This window comes from Glycine soja, chromosome 11 (assembly GCF_004193775.1).
Source record: "Glycine soja cultivar W05 chromosome 11, ASM419377v2, whole genome shotgun sequence".
Classification (NCBI taxonomy): Eukaryota; Viridiplantae; Streptophyta; class Magnoliopsida; order Fabales; family Fabaceae; genus Glycine; species Glycine soja.
In genome coordinates this window covers 51,989,014-52,010,104 of record NC_041012.1, presented here as the reverse complement: position 1 = coordinate 52,010,104, position 21,091 = coordinate 51,989,014, and the positions used below count along the sequence as shown (strand labels likewise).

The following is a 21,091-nucleotide window of genomic DNA, read 5'->3' as shown; positions in this document are numbered from 1 at the left end:
TACAAATTATAACAATTAAAATTTGTAATAAAATATTTTTGAACATATAAATTATATTTTGTATTTATTATAAACATGGAATTTATATACTAATATAAGATTATTTTTATTATTGGCAATATAAATACAAAAGGAGTGGATTAAAAGAGGAATATGATTAAGAAAATCAATTACAAGGATAAAGATAAGAGGATAACGGTTTGAAATGGTTGAGAAATAATTTTTTTGTTGTTAGTAAATTAAAATGAAAAAATATATTTGAAAGAAATTAAAATTTTAAAAATTAAATTAAATATGTAATATATAAGTTTAGGATAAGACATGTTACTTAATGAAAATGAGTATAACTCTTAATCTCATTCAAGAATAGCTCCTAAAAACATTCTTATTCAAGAACAATAGCTCATAAATGCTTTCACTCAAAAAGAGGATTCAAATCTATAATAATAAAGGAATATTTTTTTAAAAAAAATTAAGTCAAACATTTCAGTAATTAATAAAGATGTATGTTCATATTATTAGTGTAGTTATAATTAAATTATGAATAAATCAAATTTCGCAATATGATAAAAAAAGGAACATCTTATTCTAAGAGTAAGTAATACTTAACTTATTTTACTTAATACTTTTTTATAAACATTGAATTTTATTGATCGAACCATTGGTTCAAAAGTTCACGTTATGTAAATTAAGTATACAAAATTTCATAAAATTTAAAAATGATTTATTGCTCCATCAATCAATTTTATTTTAATGTATATGACATGTATAAGTAAATGTTGACTATAACATATGAATATGCATTTATCTAAAATTTACATATACATAATTATCAAGATGTTATCACATGATTCAATGGTTAGATTTATATATTTTTTCATTTTATAAAAGTTATTAAGGAAAAATAAAGGTAAAAAAAATTAATTATATGTAACATAAATTTATTAAAAACCAAGTTAGATAAAAATTAATTAGCATAAAATAATTATATTTTATATATTGTAAGATTAAAAAATTAATAATAAAATGTTTATAATAATTATTCTTGAGTAAATTTCATATGTACCTGGACCTTTATTAAGTATATTATATCATATAAATATCTCAGTTAAATATTGGCAAATATCTTTTCATGGAATCAACAACATTCTCCATCTTTTTTCTTACTTGCAACTTCTCCACGCTAAGAACCTTACTCCTTAAAACATATAATTCCTATATAATGAATGTAATAAGATGATAGAAATTATAGCAATAAAAGGAAATGATTTTCTATTGTAAGATTTTGTAATTTATATGCTTTATGGCCGTTAGCGATCTTTTGGGGTCCCTTTTGAGGATAAATTCTTTGTCTCATGCGATGCCCAATAATATTGTTTTAGGAGATTAATTAATTTTTCTGTTGCTTCAATCAACTAACTTGAGTTGAGAGCACAGGACATATGCTAATTTGGTATATGTCTCCTATTAAAAAGGGAAAGAATTTCACCCTAACTATTCTTCTTTTCTTTTAGAAGGGAATATGTCATTCCATCTTCATCTTCCCTCCATAATCTTTCTTTATCTCATTTTTGGAGAATTTGCATTTGGGTGGTGCGACATAGTGATGACATAGTGGATTGTTGAGTATAATGATGAAGTTAAATATGTATTTACATCTTAGAGGGTCCATTTGTTGTTTTTTAAATAAAAATTATTTTTCAATAAAAAGATTGTTTTTTTTTATTATCATAAGTTATAAAAGTAACTTCTCACAAAAGTAATGTCATTAGTATTTTTCTTATAAAATACCCTTAATTTGTTAATTTTTCAAGTTAAATAATAGATATCTTCCATAGAAATAATCTTGTTTAAGTTGGAAATATCTCTGTAAAATAAAATTAAATTTTTAAGTTAGAAATATCTTGTTAAAGTTTTGATTAAAAAAAATTATATGCAACTTAAATTACTTATTTGTTTAATTAATTTCCTTAATTTTATAAAATTAAAACTAACTTAAGCTACCTAAAGCTTATAAAATGACATATTTAATTATATTATATATATATATATATATATATATATATATATATATATATATTACATTGCTATAAGTTTCATGAATCTTACACTATTTATTAGCTTTTTATTAAATAATTTTATCTCAAAATTTATTGTTGGGTTAAAAGCTTTTATTTTATAAATCATATTTACAGAATCTTACATTAATTTAAAATAATGCAATGCTTCACTGATATACATTAAAATGGACATAATATCAATTTTAAAATATGTAAAAATTTAGTTACATAACTATAATTATTCAATTTTACACGAATAGTCAAAGAAATATGTAGTTCTAATTTAGCAGTTAGATATCAATAAAAAAAAAATATTTTATATAAAGTTATTAATAATATATGAGCTAAATGTATTTATAGTTGTATAATTTAATCTTTCCTCTCTCTAAGTATGTATATACTGTTTGATAGTCTGATATAATTTAAAATAAATACTAATTTAAAATATTGGTGCATTATTTTTTAGTTTAAATACATTTTTTTTACTTCTGCAAGTTAGTATTTTTTTGTTTTTTATTCTTGTAATTTTTTTTTTGTTTTTAGTTTTTAAGACATTTTAGATAACACTTTAAATAATCAAAAAATATTATTTAAAATGCCTTAAAAACTATTTTTTTTTTGCAAAGATTACAAGTGTTAAAAATATATTTAGCCTTATTTTTTTTCATCTCAAATGCTGAATGATACGTGTTTAATTTGAATTAATAAATGCTTAAATGAGTCGAACTTCATTACTGGTATGTTATCAATTCAATCTTCGGTGTGCTCTTTTTAGGTATAAATAAACAAATCTCAAATGATGCTCCGCAGTGTTCCGTACAAGTACTATATCTGTTGTTAATGGTGCTAGTTAAAGTATTAAGCCTGTTTTCTGTTTAATTACTTGCGTAAAGTTATATTTTTAACTTTTAAGTACTTTGGTGGAATATTTAGGATGCGTTTGATTAAATAACGTAATTAATTAAATACTTCACAAAAAAAATAACGAAATTAAATACATAATTTATAATTTCTTATCACATAAAGCTTATGACATAAGTTTAATCATAAAATTGATAAAAAAAAAACTATTTTGATAGTTTTAGACCAAAATACTTAATAAAATAATTTTAAAAAATATTTTCTCATGTTAAATCCATGACTTTTTCTGAAAAATTGTTTGAATAAGTAAAGTATGTATGAAACCTATCAATTTGTGCATATAAAAGCTTGCTTATCTATTAGGTTTGTTCGTGTATTAAATTAGACTAGGCTCATGCAGGAATTATTTTATCAGTAAATAAATTGATCTTTATGGATTGTTAGTTTAAAAAGTTTAATATTATCAATTAATAAAAAATGATTGTAGACATGTTTTATTAGATAAATTCAGCCAACTACATAAATAAATTTTGAGTTTTATACATTATTAGTAGTGTAAATTTACACCATCAAAGAATCATAATTTAGGACTCTTATAAATAAAGATGCCTAAGTTTTGCATTGTAAAAAAAAAATCACAATTCATTACATTTTTAATATAATTAAGATAAGACTTATTTTTTTTAAAAAAGACCTATTTTAAATCCATAAAATTCTATCATTAGATTAGATGATAGTGTTACACTCTAATCTAAGTGCATGCATGTTAATACGTTATTCTTTTCTAACAACCCTCCACACAGGACAAGTTTCAGGTTCTATAAAACCCCTGCTATCCCCACTTCCATTCCATTCCATTCCCACCTCAACTTTTAACTACAATAGTCTCTCTCTCTCTCTCTCTGACATATTTTCTAATAATGGACAAAATCAATTCCCGCAGGCAAGTTGCTGCCATGAAACAGTCCCTCTTTGATCAGGTATGTTTGCCATTGTAAACTGAATTAACCAAAGAGAATGAATGGCATACGTATTCTTTTATTCCTTTTTATTTGTTACACAAGACTTAATTAATTGCAGGGATATCTGGATGAGCAGTTTATCCAACTGGAAGAATTGCAGGATGATGCTAATCCTAACTTCGTTGAAGAAATTGTCACTCTTTACTACCGTGATTCCTCCAGGCTCATCTCTAACTTGGACCACACACTGTAACTGACTTCATCATACCTTTGACAATATTTTTATGCTTTTGGGTCATGTCATTCCTGATCTCCTCTCTCTGCTTATGGCAGGGAAAGGAACCCAGTGGATTTCAACAAGCTGGACACAATTATGCACCAGTTTAAAGGAAGCAGCTCAAGGTAAACAAACCTAATGATGACAATAAGTGATTATTATTATATCAGCAGGCACATACATAGTACTCTGTTGTCTTTATATGATACAACAACAACGAATCCCAATGATTTGATGAGTTTTCTTTTTGTTATGGGCTGCATTGCAGCATCGGAGCCAAAAAGGTGAAAGCAGAATGCACTCTGTTTATGGAATATTGCAGGGCAAGAAATGGAGAAGGGTAAATCCAGCTTTAACCTAATTTTCATTCACCAACATTTCCTCGAGGGAATAACTAACATTTCATTGAATGCCCTTCATTATGGGTAGAAATAGGAAACATATAAAAAATTAAAATTCTAGATACCAAATTTGTTAGTGTGTGAACATGCAGATGCAGGAGGAGCTTCCAACAAATGAAGAAAGAATATGCAACACTGAGAAAGAAGCTTGAAACATATTTTCATGTGAGTGGGAATTTTGTATGCATATTATTTGTTGTCTTAGGGAGTGTGGTAAAAAAACTAAGTGTTCCTTTTTGTTTGTGCAGCTGGCTAGGCAAGCTGGGCCCGTGGAGACAGCATTTAGGCCCAAGTAAAGTAAAGAGCTTAAGGATGTGCATTTGATGATGGCTAGATGTAATTGGTGAATTTTGTAACTGAGAAAAATACATATTCACTAGATTATTAGGAAAGGCAATATCACCCGTTTGGGAGTACTATCTACTATGCTTGTGCTTCCAAATATCAGTTTTGTCTTCAAATGTAAGGAAAGGAATCTTTTTCTAAAGCTTTAAGGGGTAGTTTATTACTCTACTATTACAGAGGAAACTGTTTTACTTTCAATTTTAAGTAATGTCATTGCAATTCTCTCTCACTCTCTGTTTCTTCTTTGCGGGGGCTTTAAGTGTTTAACATATCTGAAAACAGAAAAAAGGGAAGGGCCTCACCCCTACCCAATGCAAAAAACAAAACACTACCAGAAACACACATGAAACATGCATGTTTGTATGCTAAACCGTATCTAAACTAAACTAAATGCATCTTTGACAACCTTTGTAGCATTTGTCTTTTGGGGGTTCAAGACATATATATAATATAGATTAGGGGCCGGTGGAATTAAACTCGTCCTTTCTTCATGCCATGCAAGTAATAATACATGGTACGTTCGGATATTATGTTTTAAATAAAAATATTGAGTTTTTTTTTTCTTTTTCATTAACTATTATTTGATATTTTTTAAAATTTGGTTAATTTTCATAAACTATTATTTTACTTTATTAACTAGTAATTGTGATTAGTAGAGATACTAAATTAATTATAACAAATAAAAATTATTAATCATTAAAAAATTTTAATTAAAGATTATTAATTCTAATGTGATATTCTTGCTGGAGAAGTTGCATGCGACGCGAAGGTGGAGGTGGAAGAAGTGTTTACAGAAAAGAGGAGGAGCACAATGTTATGAAAGATTAGTATTATTAATAATTTTTTAATTAATTAATGATTTTAATTGATTTATAATTAACTTAATAACTCAATAAATTGAAATTATTTGTTAATAATCTCTTAGAAGAACTAAAACCACTAATTTAGAAAATTAGGAGATCAAATGTTACAATTAAAATTCAAGGAACCAAAATCATAAATTTGAGAAATTAAAGGGATCAAAATTGTAACTTAGCCATTATATTATTATATACAATATATTCTAAACATGTTTTTGATTTTAAAAAATAATTCATTCTTATAAAAACATTGTCCCTTTACAACTTGTTCATATAATCAAATTGATACCAAATGAGTGTAATTCAATTGGTTAAACGATGTATATAAGTTGTTGTAATTGTAGATATCCTTATATTTGAGTTTCATTTCTACAAATCAAAAAAATATAATCAAACTTTTTTTATTCATATAGTGTGGATTACTCATGCACACTGTTAGACCCCTTTGGGGTGTACACTGTTGGATTGGGTTGGGTTTCTTATCAACTTGCCTATTAGGGTTTTTTGTATAGTCTTCCGCATGCTTTATTAAATTAATTGTTTCATATTTTGAACTATTAGTCTTATATGATTTGCGGCAATACTTATCTGGCACTTTTTATTTAGTGGTGGAGCTTTAGGAGTGCAGGTTCAATAGGACATCGAGGAGGAGTAAGCGATGATAGAGGACTTGAGGCATCGACGCTTCCAGCACAACTTCTATTTGTCATTTGTTTAAGACAAGCCGTGCAATATAAAAGAAAAAATATCAACAACGAAGTATACTCGATTAAAAACAATTGAAATGTAATCCAAAATCTCAATTAATATCTACCATTTAGAAAACCTTCAAATAATCCAAAATCTTAGAGAGTTATCACTGTTATACAACCAACAGATGTGAATACAACCAAAACACTAAAATATAATCTTTATGAAGTATATTTAGTCATATTTTTTGTTGGTACATTAACAAATTGAAGGCTCGGGATCCATGGCATAACAAAAATCATCTAGTACTATATCTTCTTTAATAATGGTCTCAAAAAATTACTTTTTATTATTATTATTATTATTATTAAAATAATATATATGTTCGGGTTGAGTTGGATCATGGATATGAAATACAAAATTCATTACTAAACTCATTCAGTATCAAATTTAATTGGATTGGATTCGACTCAAACACTTAAAAAATCCAACCCAATCCATTTGGGTCAGGTTGGATTTGCGGGTCATCTGAACATGTGAGTATCCCAACTTGATTCGATGGAAGAAATTTGATCTCGTAAATATGTAATTTCATATTTGATTTAAAAATTTTACATGTATAAAAAGAATTATTAAAAATCGACTTTATTTTATCACTCGATTGTATTTAAGAAATTTCTCACTCATCGGATGAGATGGAATTCTAAGTGTATGTTTAATTTTTTTTGAACAATAATTACTTATATATATTTTGACGAAAATAAGTTATGCGGATGAATAAATTGAATTATTTCCTCATCTTATTGTTTTCTCAGTGTCATGTCAGTTTTTTTTTTTAATTTTAATTCATAAGAATAAAAAATCAATAACTGAGTTTTTGATACTCTCGTATTCTATTTAACCAACCAAGTCACTTTTTATTCTAGAAGATGGAGAATTATTGCAAAATAACGAAAACGTTACTCCTATAAGAAAAGATGGCATGAAATGAAACATCCTACTGAATATGAAGTGAATGTCACAAATAAATCAAGCCCTATTAATCACTGAAAGTTGGAAAATTCGACTCAAAGTATTTTTTTTTCTATACTAGAAAATATTTTTATTGGACCGTAAAGATAAGTTTACTGCACCGCCGATACAGCTGAAGTTGAGTTTTCATTAGCCATTAGTTGTGCTTCATTGTTATTAATTGTCCACCACCTATGCTAAACCGCTTTTACCTTTCTCCATAGTCATTAAGTTGTCGTAATATCTGTTAAGATTACAGGCTAAATTACAATTTTTATATCTTTAGATTTTTAAATTTATAATGTTGATTTCTTTGATTTTTAATTTTAACATCTACTTTTCCTAATTTTATAAATTTATAATTTTAATTTTCTTAATAAATTATTAACTAATAATTATGATTATTAAAGATATTAAATAAATTAAAAATTAAAAATTATTATAAACTTTAATAAAAAATTATTAACCATGTTACTACCGGTGAAGTTCACATGTGATGGTGAAAGTAAAAGAGATGTTTTTAGAGAAAAGGAGAAACAATGTTATGGATAATTTGGATTAATAATTGTTTATTCAATTTTTTAATAATTAATAATTTTGATTAATTTATAATTAACTTAATAACCTAATTAATCAGAATTATTTATTAACAATGATCAAGAGGACCAAAATCACCAATTTACAAGATTAGGAGAACCAACTATTATAATTAAAATCCGAAGGCACCAAAATTATACTGGTAAATTTTATTGTAAAATTTGCCTATAAAAATCACACCATGCACCACAGAGCATTGAGTATAAAAATTCCAATCAGTGAGTGAATTCAAAATCAAACTCTCATTAATGCAACAATAAGAGTAGACAATAAGATTGATAAACCTTAATATTTACAAGTTATTTTACAACATTTCAAAAATTCAGATTTTCCTTTCGGTGAAAGAATCACTGTTAATTAGAAAAAAAAAGTTCAAAAGCATTTCCAGTAGCTTGGAAAGTTGGTTTTGAACTTCAGAAATGGAGACTCCTAGATTACGTTGATGCCCTATAAAAAGGTCGATGAAAAACAAGTAAAAATAAGCAAGTATGAAAGTTATTGGACCATATAAACTTGTTAGGCAACCCACCATATTTAAAAAAAAAAAGTTAGGTACTAACCATGTTTGCCGACATTTGACAGCTTCATGGCGAACAGCTCTCTTTGAATCGTCAAGACACTTTGATATTGCTCGTAGAACCTAATATGATCAAATATGAAATAGTAACGAAAAGACATTTAACACCCAGGTTCCAAAAAAAATATAGAAAAAGAGATCAACGCCACACACAATATCTATGAACTAGTTGATTCAAACATTGAACACAACTTAGAATGTGAATCAAGTAAAATAGCATTCTATTCAAGTCATGATAGGAAGATCAATAAGAATATTTATCAAAAGCTAATAATATTCATCCTTTCAAGCTAAAAGCATGACAAACCTGTGTCCTCATAGGATAGATACGTGCGTGGGGCAACTCGGACAAGGCAACAAGACATTGAATAGCTGTCTCTCGAACAAGCTGCAAAAGGAGGTGATCAGGGGAAATCAACCATTAACATTATTTTGGAATTTGATTGGTCTAAGACAATAGGATGGAAGCAAAGTGGTGGAAGGGGTCTAAAGGTTTTGGCCGGCAATGTTGATCATAACCTTTGCTAAGTAATAACTAACTAAAAAACTAGTATAAGTAATGTAAGTTTTACTGTTGCACCATGTCTTTGGACTAGGACCAAAACCCAACAACAAATAGGTGGCAGGAGTTCAGGCCCCTCCTGCAGGTCCTAATGTAGCCCAAAACTGCAAACATGTCTAGACTATTTAAACTGTCATGTTATCCTTGTAGTTCAAGTGCTAGCTAGCGGGACAGCAAACTAAATGGGCAGGGGTTCAAAACTTGCCATCCCCAATACCCCACCCCCTAGTCCAATAAAAAGAAAAAACAAAACTGGCAAGTCTAACAGGCAATAAAGTTACTTCATAAGACAAATTGAATCATCAAATTTCAGCAGTAAATAACTTGTACAGGGAAATCCTCATACCATCTTATGAGGGTAATCCACAAGCTTAATCAGACAATTGATGATAATGTGTGCATTCTCAATGGCAGCTTCTTGTCCTGCATGCATGAACATAGTTTACATAAGACAGCATATTTATAGGTCACTCATTATTCTTGCCAAAAATTACATTATCACCACCACCTCCATCCCCAACACAATTGTGAATAGCATGACAATGCTTTCTTTGTGAAAACAAGAAGCTATAGAAAGACAAGTGCAAGTCCCAGATATTACACCAGAATCTAGCATCAGGTATATAATGACTGATGATCAAGGTGATTGTGAAAATATCCACTCACAAGTAATCCTTATAACGACCCAATTTCTTTCCCACAAAGGAATCATAAAAAGAAACCATATAACATTAAATAATACTATAAGCATGATAATTACCATTTTTCTCAGTCAATATCCCAGATAAGACTAGCAGCAGACCATATAACATATCTTTATCTTGGATATCTTCTGTCAACATGGACAAGCAATCCAGTAGAACTGGTATAAGCTGCAAAATTTTCTAAGGAACTTAGTGTCGTAAAAGTAGTTGATCAAGAAAATCCAACACAATGTTTTGATAGAAAATTAAATAACTGGAATCTGACAAGTATAACACATGTAATTACTGAGAAGTTAAAATTTCTCAAACTAACCTTTTTAGCTTCACTCAGTATAGCAACCATTGGAGTATCAGACAGGATATGTGCAAAAGCTCGATACAAAAAAGATCTGAGATTGTATAAAACAGCAGTTTAGACATTTGTAGAGGGAAGGGAAATGGTATAAAACAAAATTCCCAGTCAAAACAGCTCATTGGAAATTCCGCAATACTGTAGCTTTTGAATGCATATGGGGGACCTTGAACACAATTTAGTCAACAAGGCATCAAAATAATAAAAATAAGCTACTAACAAATGTCACTGGGAGGAAATACAGTTTTCCTTATGAGTGTGATTGTGTGTGAGAGAAAGAACAATACATCTACCTGGACAATGAGGAGTGAGATTTTGTAATAATCTGCTGCAAGATAGGCATCACAGAAGAGGAAAATCGCTGCTTATATAGAGGTCGTATCATGGCATGAAATTTTCTGTTCAAACAAACTTCTGAATCACTCATAAGAACATGAAAAGCATCAGCAGCACATTTCATCACTAAAAGATCTTGAATATGCTCTTCAGTATTTTCAAGTGAATCTTTGATCAAAGGCGAGGCACTTTTTGTGCCTGATATTAAGCACTCCAAAAAAATCATAATGATGTCTTTAATCTTTTCATGACCACTTAAAAGTAAACCTTTTCCTATCCATGAGAGCCCACAAATGGCATTGATTTGAAGCATTCTATCATTTGCGATGCCCAAGCATATATCAGTAAGAACCATTTCATTCCCATTACTTCTTCCATTATCAGTACTAGAAAATGATATTTTTGTATTGAATATAACATCCAGAGCTTCTTCCAAGGTAAGATCACTAGAGTTCTCTGCACTGTTGGATGTTGAAACTAATTTGTTAAGTATGGAACCCAAGGCCTGTGCAACTGGAACAACACCACCTCTGAGGAGGGTTATTATAAATAGATGCATAAGTACTCTTTTATTTGGAATGTATGTTTTAGGGAAAACTGCAATAACTACTGACGCAAATAATGAAATTAATCCTTCATCTCTAAGGGAAATGTTGTAATTTCCAGGAGTTAGAGGTAATCTTTCCACTTCTTTAAGCTGCTGAAAGTTAGTATGTGATGATAGTACACAGTAAGCTTTTTGAATTATAAGGTTTTGGCTCTCCACAGCACAACTCCCTACAGAAAGTTTCATTGCTTTCATTATTGCGTCAAGAAGACCCTGAAATACAAACAGAAAAAAATCACCATCACTACTTGGATTGTCTATTTAGTTGCATGTATATAATAAAAAGTACAGGATTTTAACTATACTCAAAATAATTAAGGTATACAGGTGGGTCACAGCTATATAAACCTTTTCCTCGAACAGGGTACTGAAATCCATGCAATTTCCTGCTTGACTCCAAATGTCCACCACAAATTGCATCACAAAGTCCTCCGAACCTCCATTTTCATGGATCCTACATAGATTCAATTCAAAGTATCAGATTCAGGCTGTCCTTCCTCATTTCTAATACAATATATCAGGTATTTTCATATTTTAATGAAGACAATTCAAATAGTCACAGCATGAGCAAAGTGAATATAAGTCCTGAAGAGCTGAATACCATGGGAGCAACTGGCAAGAATAGCATTCCAAAAGCTGAACAGCAATATCAGAAGACCTTAAATTTCTATGGACCTAGTTGAAAAAATGCCAGAAAGTTGCAATCACATCCAAAAAAGTAAACCCAATATATTACAAGGATAAAAGGTAAGAAAAAATGTTTAAATAGTCAATGACGAAATAAACCTGAGGAGGTAGCATATAGGGCAATAACATTTTATAATGCCTTGAAAGAAGCAAATAGAGGATTGGAGTTATATACATACATGAACCTTGGATAGATTGGAAAATACTGCTCTTCCCAACCCTTGAAGAATGGTTAGCATATTTTTCATTCCAGTCATGCCTATATTTGATAATGCTTCCAATTCAAGTGAAAATGGCAGAGTAATATCGTCAAGAGACAGAATTTCCACAATTTTTTCTACGACTAAATTCCTGTAGCTCATAGCTTTTTCAGACTCATGAAACTTCTGAACAAATGAGCCGACATGATATAATGCTTTCAATGCTGCTTCCCATAATATTGTTTTGTTGAAATCCTCTACGATAATTGACATGAATTTCTTCAAAATATTCTCAAATACTGATTTTTGTATTGGAAAAACATCTGAACCAAACATGGCAAGTATCTGCAAACCCTTCACTGCAAATCAGTACCAAGAACCAAAAAGAAATCAGTAATGTGAAGATATAATAATAAGCTCACAAGATCATGATTCAAATAAGTGGGCTCAGGAAAAAAAAATACAAGGACTAAAAAATAATCATTTCAAATTTTAGAGGGATGAAAAACAGAAAAAATGTTTAGAGACTAAAACCAAAATTCATTAATTTTATAGGGACCAAACACATTCAACCCATAAATACATAATGTTCAAGATACATTCTGATAGATAGTTGCTTAGGAGGAGTACCATGGAACAAATATGATTAAAATTCAGGAAAATAAAGCTAAGTATTTAAAAAATGTTATACTCAAATATTAAGAGCATGCACCTCCAATGTATGTATCTGGATCAAGAGGACATCTGTCAGCACTTACTGCCAAGACTGAACCAAAGGCATTAAATAATGGGGTTGAAAAACGATGAAGCATAGTGCAACATGTCTCATGCTCAAAAACATATTGCAGAGCTGGTTCATCAGACCCAACAATTAATTCCCTGCACCCTGCAAGTAGTTCAATGCAGACATAAAGGAATCCGAACTTGACTCTCTGAGAGGGGGGAATATCACTGTTTGGAAACCTAACAGAAAATCCCAAATTATCCATCAGTCTGGAGAAAAGACTTTCAAACACAGCATTACAAGAAGAAATGGTAGTCTTGGCAGTAATATTCAGAATACGACCAATAGCATGTAGTTTCTTCTTTTCTTGCACAGGAATAGCATCATAAGTCTCATAAGAGGCAATGGTGCTGAAAATAGAGTTGACATCCTCATCATCAATTATCAAGCTAACTAACAAACTACTATTTTGCACAATAAGCTGCTGAAGGAGGGACAGAGCTTCTAGTACAAATTCATTCTCTGGGAAGCCAATACCATCTACAGGTGCTATAGTAAAAGAAAAATCCGGCTCCCCCAAATAAGTAGATAGGGTGTCTTTTAATGAAGACCAAATAGCCCCGGCATATTTTGCAATTCTCCCTGCCCCATACTTGGAAGAGCACACTCTAAGATATTTTAAGGAATCAATCTGAATGCATAGAAAACCAAAAAACAGAAAAATATGAATGATTAAGTTAAAAAATAAAGGTGATTACACACATATTTAGCATCAAAGATATAATAATAATCTATTAATACCAACCTTTGCTGAATGCAGTGAAGAAGAAAGTTTCTCAAGAAGCAGAGGAATGACAAACGGCTCAAAGAGAGGTGTAGAAGAGAATGCAGACTGCAGAAAAGTAAAATAGTTAGCTTATATTATAAAATGCGGCTGAAGTAACATATATTCACCAGTTTTTATATGCAAAATATACAATAATGTAACAGATTTCAATTGCATCTGAGAAATATCAGAGATGCTCCATTGTTTAAGGACAACGGTAAGCCTGAATTGCATCCTTATGTGTATATGTTTGTGTAATTTTGTATTTCATTTATTTTATTAGGTAAAAAGGAAACAGAATATGAATTCAAAGGATACACTAGGACAATAATAAAAACTAAAGTTATTTGACCAAGCATAGCTATCTTTTTTTTTTGAACGGCCAAAGATAATATTATATTATAATGAAAAGCATAGTACCAGAGGTACTACAGAAAGTACAAGGAGAAACATCCCTTAAAACACAGAAAAATAACCAACATCCACCAAACAACAACAAAACCCATCCCTACAAAAGACACATTAAATGAAAGGCAAAGACATACAAGAGGACCATTGGTGAAAAGGAACAGTAAAGTCCTTTTCCCATCCCCTCAACCAAGACCAAGTGAGATAAATAGTTCTGTCCATCAATTTAGATATGTCAAAGGACTGGTTGTTAAAAACCATGTCATTTCTAAGGCTCCAAATGGATCTGGTAGCTGCAATCCACCAAATCTTCCTCCTTCTGTTAGAATTCCGCGATCCAGCCAAAGAACAATGCTGAAGAAAGTTGTCCATAGGCTTGCTGTGCAAAACTCTATCTTCCTTCACCCATGAGTTGAATTCCCACCATAATGGCATAACTTTATAACAAGTGAAGAAAAGGTGGGAAGCAGATTCCACTTGGCTTTGACAAAAAGGGCAAAGGACGTTTTGGAGGACAATTTGCCTACTAATTAAATTATCCTTAGAAGGAAGCCTATCCCAGAGTAATCTCCATGCAAAGGATAAAGCTGTCTAAAGCCACTGTTTGGCTGATGGAGAGGCTGCTCAGATCTGAGACAGTTGTAAGCAGAATTTGTAGAGAAGATTCCCGTTGGTTGAGCTCCCCACACCCAATCATCCTTCAAGTCTGCTACAGGACTTAGAGCTGAGGTCTGGTCTATAAAAGCTGTTGCTTCCCCCAATTCACTATCAAAGAGGTGCCTTCTCCAAGAAAAATTCCACTCCCAGCCATTTTCTCCAAAAATCCCCATGCTTGCCACTGTCTGGAATTTTTGAGAAGATACCTGATATAAATCTGGGTATTTTTCTCTAAGAACAGAGCCATCACCCACCCAAGAGTCTTCCCAAAATAAAATTTGATCCCCACCACCCAATTTCCAAAGAAATTGCTTGTTGACAGCGGTCATACTACTGTGCTGAACAATTGATCTTAAATCAGACCACCAAGAGGAGAGAATTCTGCTCCAAAGATGATCCGGTTGCTGGAACAACAACCATTTCCACTTGATGAGGAGAGCTCTATTAAACACCTTGATATCTTTAATTCCCAGCCCTCCCTTTTCTTTAGGAGCACACACTTGCTGCCAAGAGATCCAAGCTATCTTTTTCCCTTCTGAATTGCCACCCCAAAGAAACCGTCTTTGGATAGCAGTGAGTCTCTTGATGACTGCTGAGGGGATTCTGAAAAAAGACATATAAAATAAGGGCAAAGCTGTCAAGACAGCATTGATTAAAGTAGTTCTACCAGCCATAGAAATGTTTCTGTGATTCCACTTGTTCAATTTGGCTTCAAATTTTCTGATTATAGGCTCCCACACCACCGTCCTCCTAGGATTAACACCTATAGGCATCCCTAGGTACAGGAAAGGAAACTGCAGAGGGCTACAGTGCAAGTAATCAGCAGCACGACTTCTCCAATCCTCAGATTTGCCTATCACACCGAATTGGCTCTTAGCAAAATTAATTCTAAGACCAGATACCAACTCAAAGCTTCTAAGAATAGCTTTAATAGCTGTGACATTGTCCATGGATGGTTCCCCAAAGAAGATAGTATCATCAGCAAATTGAAGGATGTTGACTGGAACTCTATTCTTGCCTACCATGAAGCTGTTGTAGCAATTTTTAGACACAGCTTCCCTCATCAAACCTGTCAAACCTTCAGCAACCAGGTCAAACAAAAAAGGAGCCAAAGGATCTCCTTGTCTCAAGCCTCTTTGGGGTTTAAATTCTTCTGATGGGCTTCCATTTACTAAAACAGAAATGGATGCTGTTGTAAGGCAGCCCTTTACCCACCCAAGCCACCTCTCATGAAACCCCATTCTTCTCATCATGTAGAAGAGGAATTGCCAAGACACCGAGTCGTATGCTTTTTCGAAATCCACTTTAAAAACCAGGCAAGGCTTCTTAGATCTCTTAGCCTCCTCTACAACCTCATTGGCAATCAAAACCCCTTGAAGTAATTGGCTGCCCTTTACAAATGCTAGTTGCCTTTCATCTATTAGATGATTCATGACCTTGCTTAGCCTATTTGATAGGACTTTAGCAACAATTTTGTAAACACAACCAATAAGGGATATAGGTCTGAAATCACTAATAAGATGAGGATCCTTGATCTTAGGGATAAGGGCAATGAAGGATGAATTAAGGCCCTTAGGGAAAACTGCATTTGCATAGAATTCCGAGAAAAACCTTAGGAATTCAGGCTTCAAATCATTCCAAAAATGCTTTAGGAACCTGAAATTGAAACCATCAGGCCCTGGACTTTTGTCACTCCCGCAAGACCATACAGCTCTATAAATCTCCTCCTCTTTAAAAGGTTCCACCAGCATTTCTCTCTGATTATTGGACAGAACATTAAAGCAAACCCCATCTAATATATCTCACCCCACAATCTAATGTATAACACCACTAATAAGTGCATGCAGCAATTCAGAGCATTAAAAACAGTTGAAAGGTATAAGTTGTTATATGCCTTAAACAATAAATATAGTTTTCAAGTAAGGAAAATTCCATGGTTACTGATTTCTGAAATTTCCCAGATTGCACAGTATGAAATATGTAACTTCTATAGAGGGAAAAGCTAAACATAAAACATTGGCTTGAATAATGGATATTAGTGGTACTGGGAATTTCCAATTTCAGTTGATACTTGATACACAAAGCATTTGTATGCTACCCAATACATTAAGGATTTGTTTGGTTCTCCCCCATGGAAAATCAATTTAAAAGAGAAGGAAGGAATGGAAATCTAATGATCTAGATGTAAAAATCAGTCCTTTAAGAAAGCAACATAACTGTATGTGGACTTTGATAATCATTGATAAGTCTCTTAATTAGGGATATTTTCCTCCAAAAAATAAAATAAATGAACACAAGCATTTAACTTGAACCCCTGAAATTTCAGATGGTTATCTGCAGAGCCTTGTCAGGTTTTTTTTTTGCAAAATTGCTATCTATCTTCAAAAAGAAAGCACAAGCAAAGAAAACCATAAACCTGTTTTACTCTAACCTTCAATTTTATAATCCTCAAATCTTGGTATAAAATCCAGACATTTTGGATATTTTTTTTAATTAAAAAATGAGAGGGAGGGGAGAATGAAATATGAACAAATTTAAAAATTCCAGAGGTTCAAAACAAAGAGTAAATGACTAATTGTAAGAAAATGTAACCAATAAAAGTAAATCACCACATACCATCAGAGATGTTGACAGGTCTCTTTGCACATGAGTATCTCCACTACTTGGCTGGGAAAGGAACAAAGATTACAAATAAATAACACAAAGTGAGAATAGATATATTAAGATGTTCGACAATCCACCCAAAAAATTCCTTATAAGACTTGGGCAACCCTTCCCCCTTAAGCTAGCCTTTGAGAGTGAGTTGAGCTAAGTCCATTTCTAATATTGTATCAAAGCCTATCCAGTTTTAATATTGGACCACCCATAGATATCCAGTCCTAAAAACTTCATGCTTTAGAAGTTCGGTCTTAAACATTAGAGGGGTGTTAAGCTGTCTCACATTGACTAGGGATATGGCCAGAATACTCATGACTCATGAGACCTGGGCAATTCTCCCTCATTGGGCTAGCTTTTGAGAATGAGTCAGGCCAGTCCATTTCTAACAGGATATTTACACAGAACATGCCCATCTTGTCAGTCTTTCAACATCAATATAATATGACAGCTAAATAGGTGGGAAACAGGTCTACATGCACTCATACCAACCAAATTCTTAGTGTCTCAAACACACATGCTTAAGTGCTGTACAGAAAATTAGCAATCAGTATGTATAAACAAAAGATGTTCAACAGAGAAATATGTGTGAAAGATTAAGCTTACACGTGTAAAGTGAATGGGAAAGTAAGGTTCTAAAATATCAAAAACATCTTTAGCAAAGCTTGCAAGTAGACCAGATGAATCTGGATTTAATTGTGCCAAAGACTCAACAATATGAAAAGCAAGCTTTAAACAATCTGGATCCTTTTCTGCATCTATGGCTTCACAAATTCCATAAATAAGGTCCTCCCCCTGCAAGAGAGTCAAAAAAATGAGTTATTATAGAGATAAAAGTCAGATCTTGGCCATCATATTTTAGTTTATTATATTAGTTGGATATCTTATTCTCTGCTCTTGTACTTCATCATTTTATACCGCCAATAATATTTATTGGTATAAAAAAAAATTGAGTAAATTGCAATATGTACACCTCAATTTATGCAAAAAAAGAAAGATACACTGCTATTTTCAAATACTGCAGCCACATTTGAGAGCTAAATGCTTCTGTAAATATTTTTTGCAGTTCTCTCAAGATATTAAAAGAAACAATTGTTTTTCCAAAATAAGCTAATCCAAACACGCTCATAAAATTTAATTAACATTAGAAGAATTCACATTTTTCAAACATATGACTTTATATTCAATCATGAAAAAAGTTATTGTATAACAAAATGGGATTGCACTGAAACAGTTATTGTATAACAAAAGAAGATTAAAGATCTACTCAGCATACACAATTCATATGATGTGTAATTATGTATCCATGGAGATAAAATATGAGACACCAGTCACCACAACATTAATCAACATGTTGTATAGACTTGTCCAACTTATATTTGCTTCACAGCTATGCTGTCTTCAGCTAAAGCTATGCCTGAGAAACTCACTGGTTATATGTTTATATACAGGGAAGTGGTGGCAGAAGGAAAGGAGACTGGTTGCAACAAACAAAACATAAATCTAAAGTCTTAACATACATTTGAAGCTGAGAAATAACATTAAATATCATCAAACAGAATAAGAAATATTCAGGAGTTGCATTTTCTTTTAGTTTTATTCATTCTTATATAGAAGTTTAGGGAAGCCAGGATTACCAGTGTAGTAACTGCATCAAAGTAGCGTTCTAGCAGGCAATCAAGCAGTTCAAAGCACAGCTTCAGTATTGAAACAAACAAAGTAAAGGTGAGAGATGATTAGCATGCTTTAAAAAATGGGGAGAATTACAGAAGAACTCTGTACAAAAATATTTAACATAATCAGAACAAAAACTCTGAGTCAGATTAATTGTTAAAAAAATTAAAGCCAATATATAATATAATAGATCCAAGTGGTAATTTTAATTCTTAACAGGCTACTTTTCTGAAATTCTCTTTCTCATGATCAAAATTTAATGTTGTTTCTGGTTTTGGAAAATTCTACTTTGTACAGCAAAAGCTTTAAATTTATTGGCTTTCTGGCCATAAAAATAATTTACCTTCCTGTCATAATGCTGTCCTAAAGATTGAACTTGCATGTACTGTAAAAAAGACTGAGCAATGGTTGTGGCATCACTATCAGTTACCATACCCACAACACTTTTTCTCCTTATCAGTGCCAAGCAACCCACAAGTGCACCTCGCACTGCTCTCCAATCTGCCTGATTATAAATAATATTATATTGTTTATGCTATTAGAAAACATCATGATAAAATTAGATATGGTTAAAGAGATCATAGATCACCAATCACAACAGTTATGTAAAGTTAAAATCGCAAAAGGATCCTGTTCAATCAGCAATGCTCAAGGCTCAAGAAGCACAAGAATTTCATAAAATAAAAAAAAGCCAAAACAAAACTTGAGGCAATTAAGAAAACTATCAGGCTTGATGAAATGCATCACAAATTCTGAATTTTTTCAACTTTTAATGAAGGATACAATTATACAAATACATACAGTCTCAGGATGTTATCTGTGAGGAAGAGTTTTAATAATTTAAAGCTTCTAAACAAACCATCAAATCTCTCAATCTCCACCAAGAAATCAGCTCAATCCAATCAAGATGGTGCTATCCTCAAGATATGAAAATATGAATGGAAAAGAAATTGCAGCAATAAACAGCGGGAATAAGAAAACCACTGACAGATACTAACTAGAACAAAAATTTAGGAAATTCTCAGACCATAAACTTTAAAAAAGTGATGTAGTAAAAGAAATATTCATACTGACCAGTCTGTCCTTGAAGAATCCAACCAAACTATGTATAGTTGCACTGTTAAGAGGTTTTGATTCAATATGAGTCATCACCTCTGCTAGAAGAAGAATTCCTGAAGATTTTCCAAGAGGCATTCGATAATAAAATAATTCACAGTCCTTTAAAGAAATACAATTTAAATTACATACATCTATACATTCAAATGCATGTGTAGAGAGCATGTCTGTGTGCCCGCAAGAGAACACAATATGTGTGTGTGTGTGTGTGTGCGTGTTAATATGTACAAAATTTCAGCAGCATAAAATTTAAGGTGGAGAGAAAGAGAATTCAATCGCATGCAACATTGTTTGTGTGATGGAACTAAAACATCCTCCTACTGACATCTAATTCATCACAAATTTAGATTGGTTCACTTCCCTCACTCATGATTTGACCGCGACTATAATATATAGAGAGAGCTATGCTAGCTTTAAAAAAATAAAAAACGCACCTCTTGCCCGTACAACGTTATCTGTTGTGGTCAAATACATCTCCAACTCTCTGATCTAGATTTAGAAACAGGAGAAGCAAAACAAACCAAGCAAATACACAAATTAGGCAAGCAAGAATACATGAAAATTTCTAGTCTTATTTTCGTTGTTTGAAAAGGCAAATGTCGAAGAGAGAAAGCGAAGTGAAAGGTACCAGTGCTTCTAGAGTTAAGGCATCAGTGTTCACGAGAGATGCAATTGCGTTCAGACTTGCAGCCTATAATACAAAAGCAATCATGCTAAAATAGAAGAAGAGAAGGAAGAACAATTATGAATGAAATACAAGTATGGAGAAGGGAATGAACCTGATGAGTGGGAGAAGAAGAGTCGACGTAGGACTCAATGTGGCGAGTCAATTGAGTGGTTTCCGCCATTGCAGAGAATTGAGGGTTTTAGAATTCACAAATACAAAGCAATACAGTGAGAGTGAGAGAGAATGTATTGTAGGGTTCAAGAAGGATGTTTGAT

General features: G+C 31.8%; 2 protein-coding genes across 3 annotated transcripts; one reads left to right on the top strand and one right to left on the bottom strand.

The window, feature by feature from the left end:
- The first annotated feature begins 3,777 nt into the window (after nt 1-3,777).
- Nucleotides 3,778-5,135, top strand: LOC114373522 (histidine-containing phosphotransfer protein 4-like). The gene is made up of 6 exons (XM_028331001.1): nt 3,778-3,901; nt 4,002-4,132; nt 4,217-4,285; nt 4,429-4,500; nt 4,654-4,726; nt 4,810-5,135. Exons 1-6 carry the CDS (start codon nt 3,842-3,844, stop codon nt 4,855-4,857), a joined length of 453 nt encoding a protein of 150 aa, XP_028186802.1. The 5' UTR covers nt 3,778-3,841; the 3' UTR covers nt 4,858-5,135.
- Nucleotides 5,136-8,283: 3,148 nt separating this feature from the next.
- Nucleotides 8,284-21,091, bottom strand: LOC114376665 (MMS19 nucleotide excision repair protein homolog). Of its 2 annotated transcripts, none has more exons than XM_028334875.1 (20): nt 20,929-21,091; nt 20,778-20,840; nt 20,584-20,638; nt 20,108-20,205; nt 19,377-19,538; nt 18,997-19,056; nt 17,966-18,154; nt 17,321-17,371; nt 13,619-13,705; nt 12,802-13,504; nt 12,069-12,448; nt 11,804-11,877; nt 11,551-11,656; nt 10,553-11,415; nt 10,221-10,296; nt 9,964-10,075; nt 9,550-9,626; nt 8,949-9,029; nt 8,625-8,704; nt 8,284-8,511 (listed from the first exon to the last, which is right to left on the bottom strand). In XM_028334875.1, the coding sequence occupies exons 1-20, from the start codon at nt 20,995-20,997 to the stop codon at nt 8,499-8,501; spliced, it is 3,399 nt and encodes a 1,132-aa protein (XP_028190676.1). In that variant the 5' UTR covers nt 20,998-21,091; the 3' UTR covers nt 8,284-8,498. The 2 variants fall into 2 exon arrangements, with proteins under 2 accessions (XP_028190676.1, XP_028190677.1); XM_028334876.1 differs by having other exon boundaries at nt 19,377-19,534; nt 20,929-21,012.

Excerpts from the sequence above, each read along its gene's own strand:
- LOC114376665 (XM_028334875.1), bottom strand. The coding sequence starts at position 20,997 with ATGGCGGAAACCACTCAATTGACTCGCCACATTGAGTCCTACGTCGAC. Across the intron at positions 19,057-19,376 it reads GACAGCATTATGACAGGAAG|CTGTGCTTTGAACTGCTTGA; the intron begins GTAAATTATTTT and ends TCAATACTGAAG. Across the intron at positions 17,372-17,965 it reads TTCCCATTCACTTTACACGT|CCAAGTAGTGGAGATACTCA; the intron begins GTAAGCTTAATC and ends TTCCTTTCCCAG.
- LOC114373522 (XM_028331001.1), top strand. The coding sequence starts at position 3,842 with ATGGACAAAATCAATTCCCGCAGGCAAGTTGCTGCCATGAAACAGTCC. Across the intron at positions 4,501-4,653 it reads AGGGCAAGAAATGGAGAAGG|ATGCAGGAGGAGCTTCCAAC; the intron begins GTAAATCCAGCT and ends GTGAACATGCAG. Across the intron at positions 4,727-4,809 it reads AGCTTGAAACATATTTTCAT|CTGGCTAGGCAAGCTGGGCC; the intron begins GTGAGTGGGAAT and ends TTGTTTGTGCAG.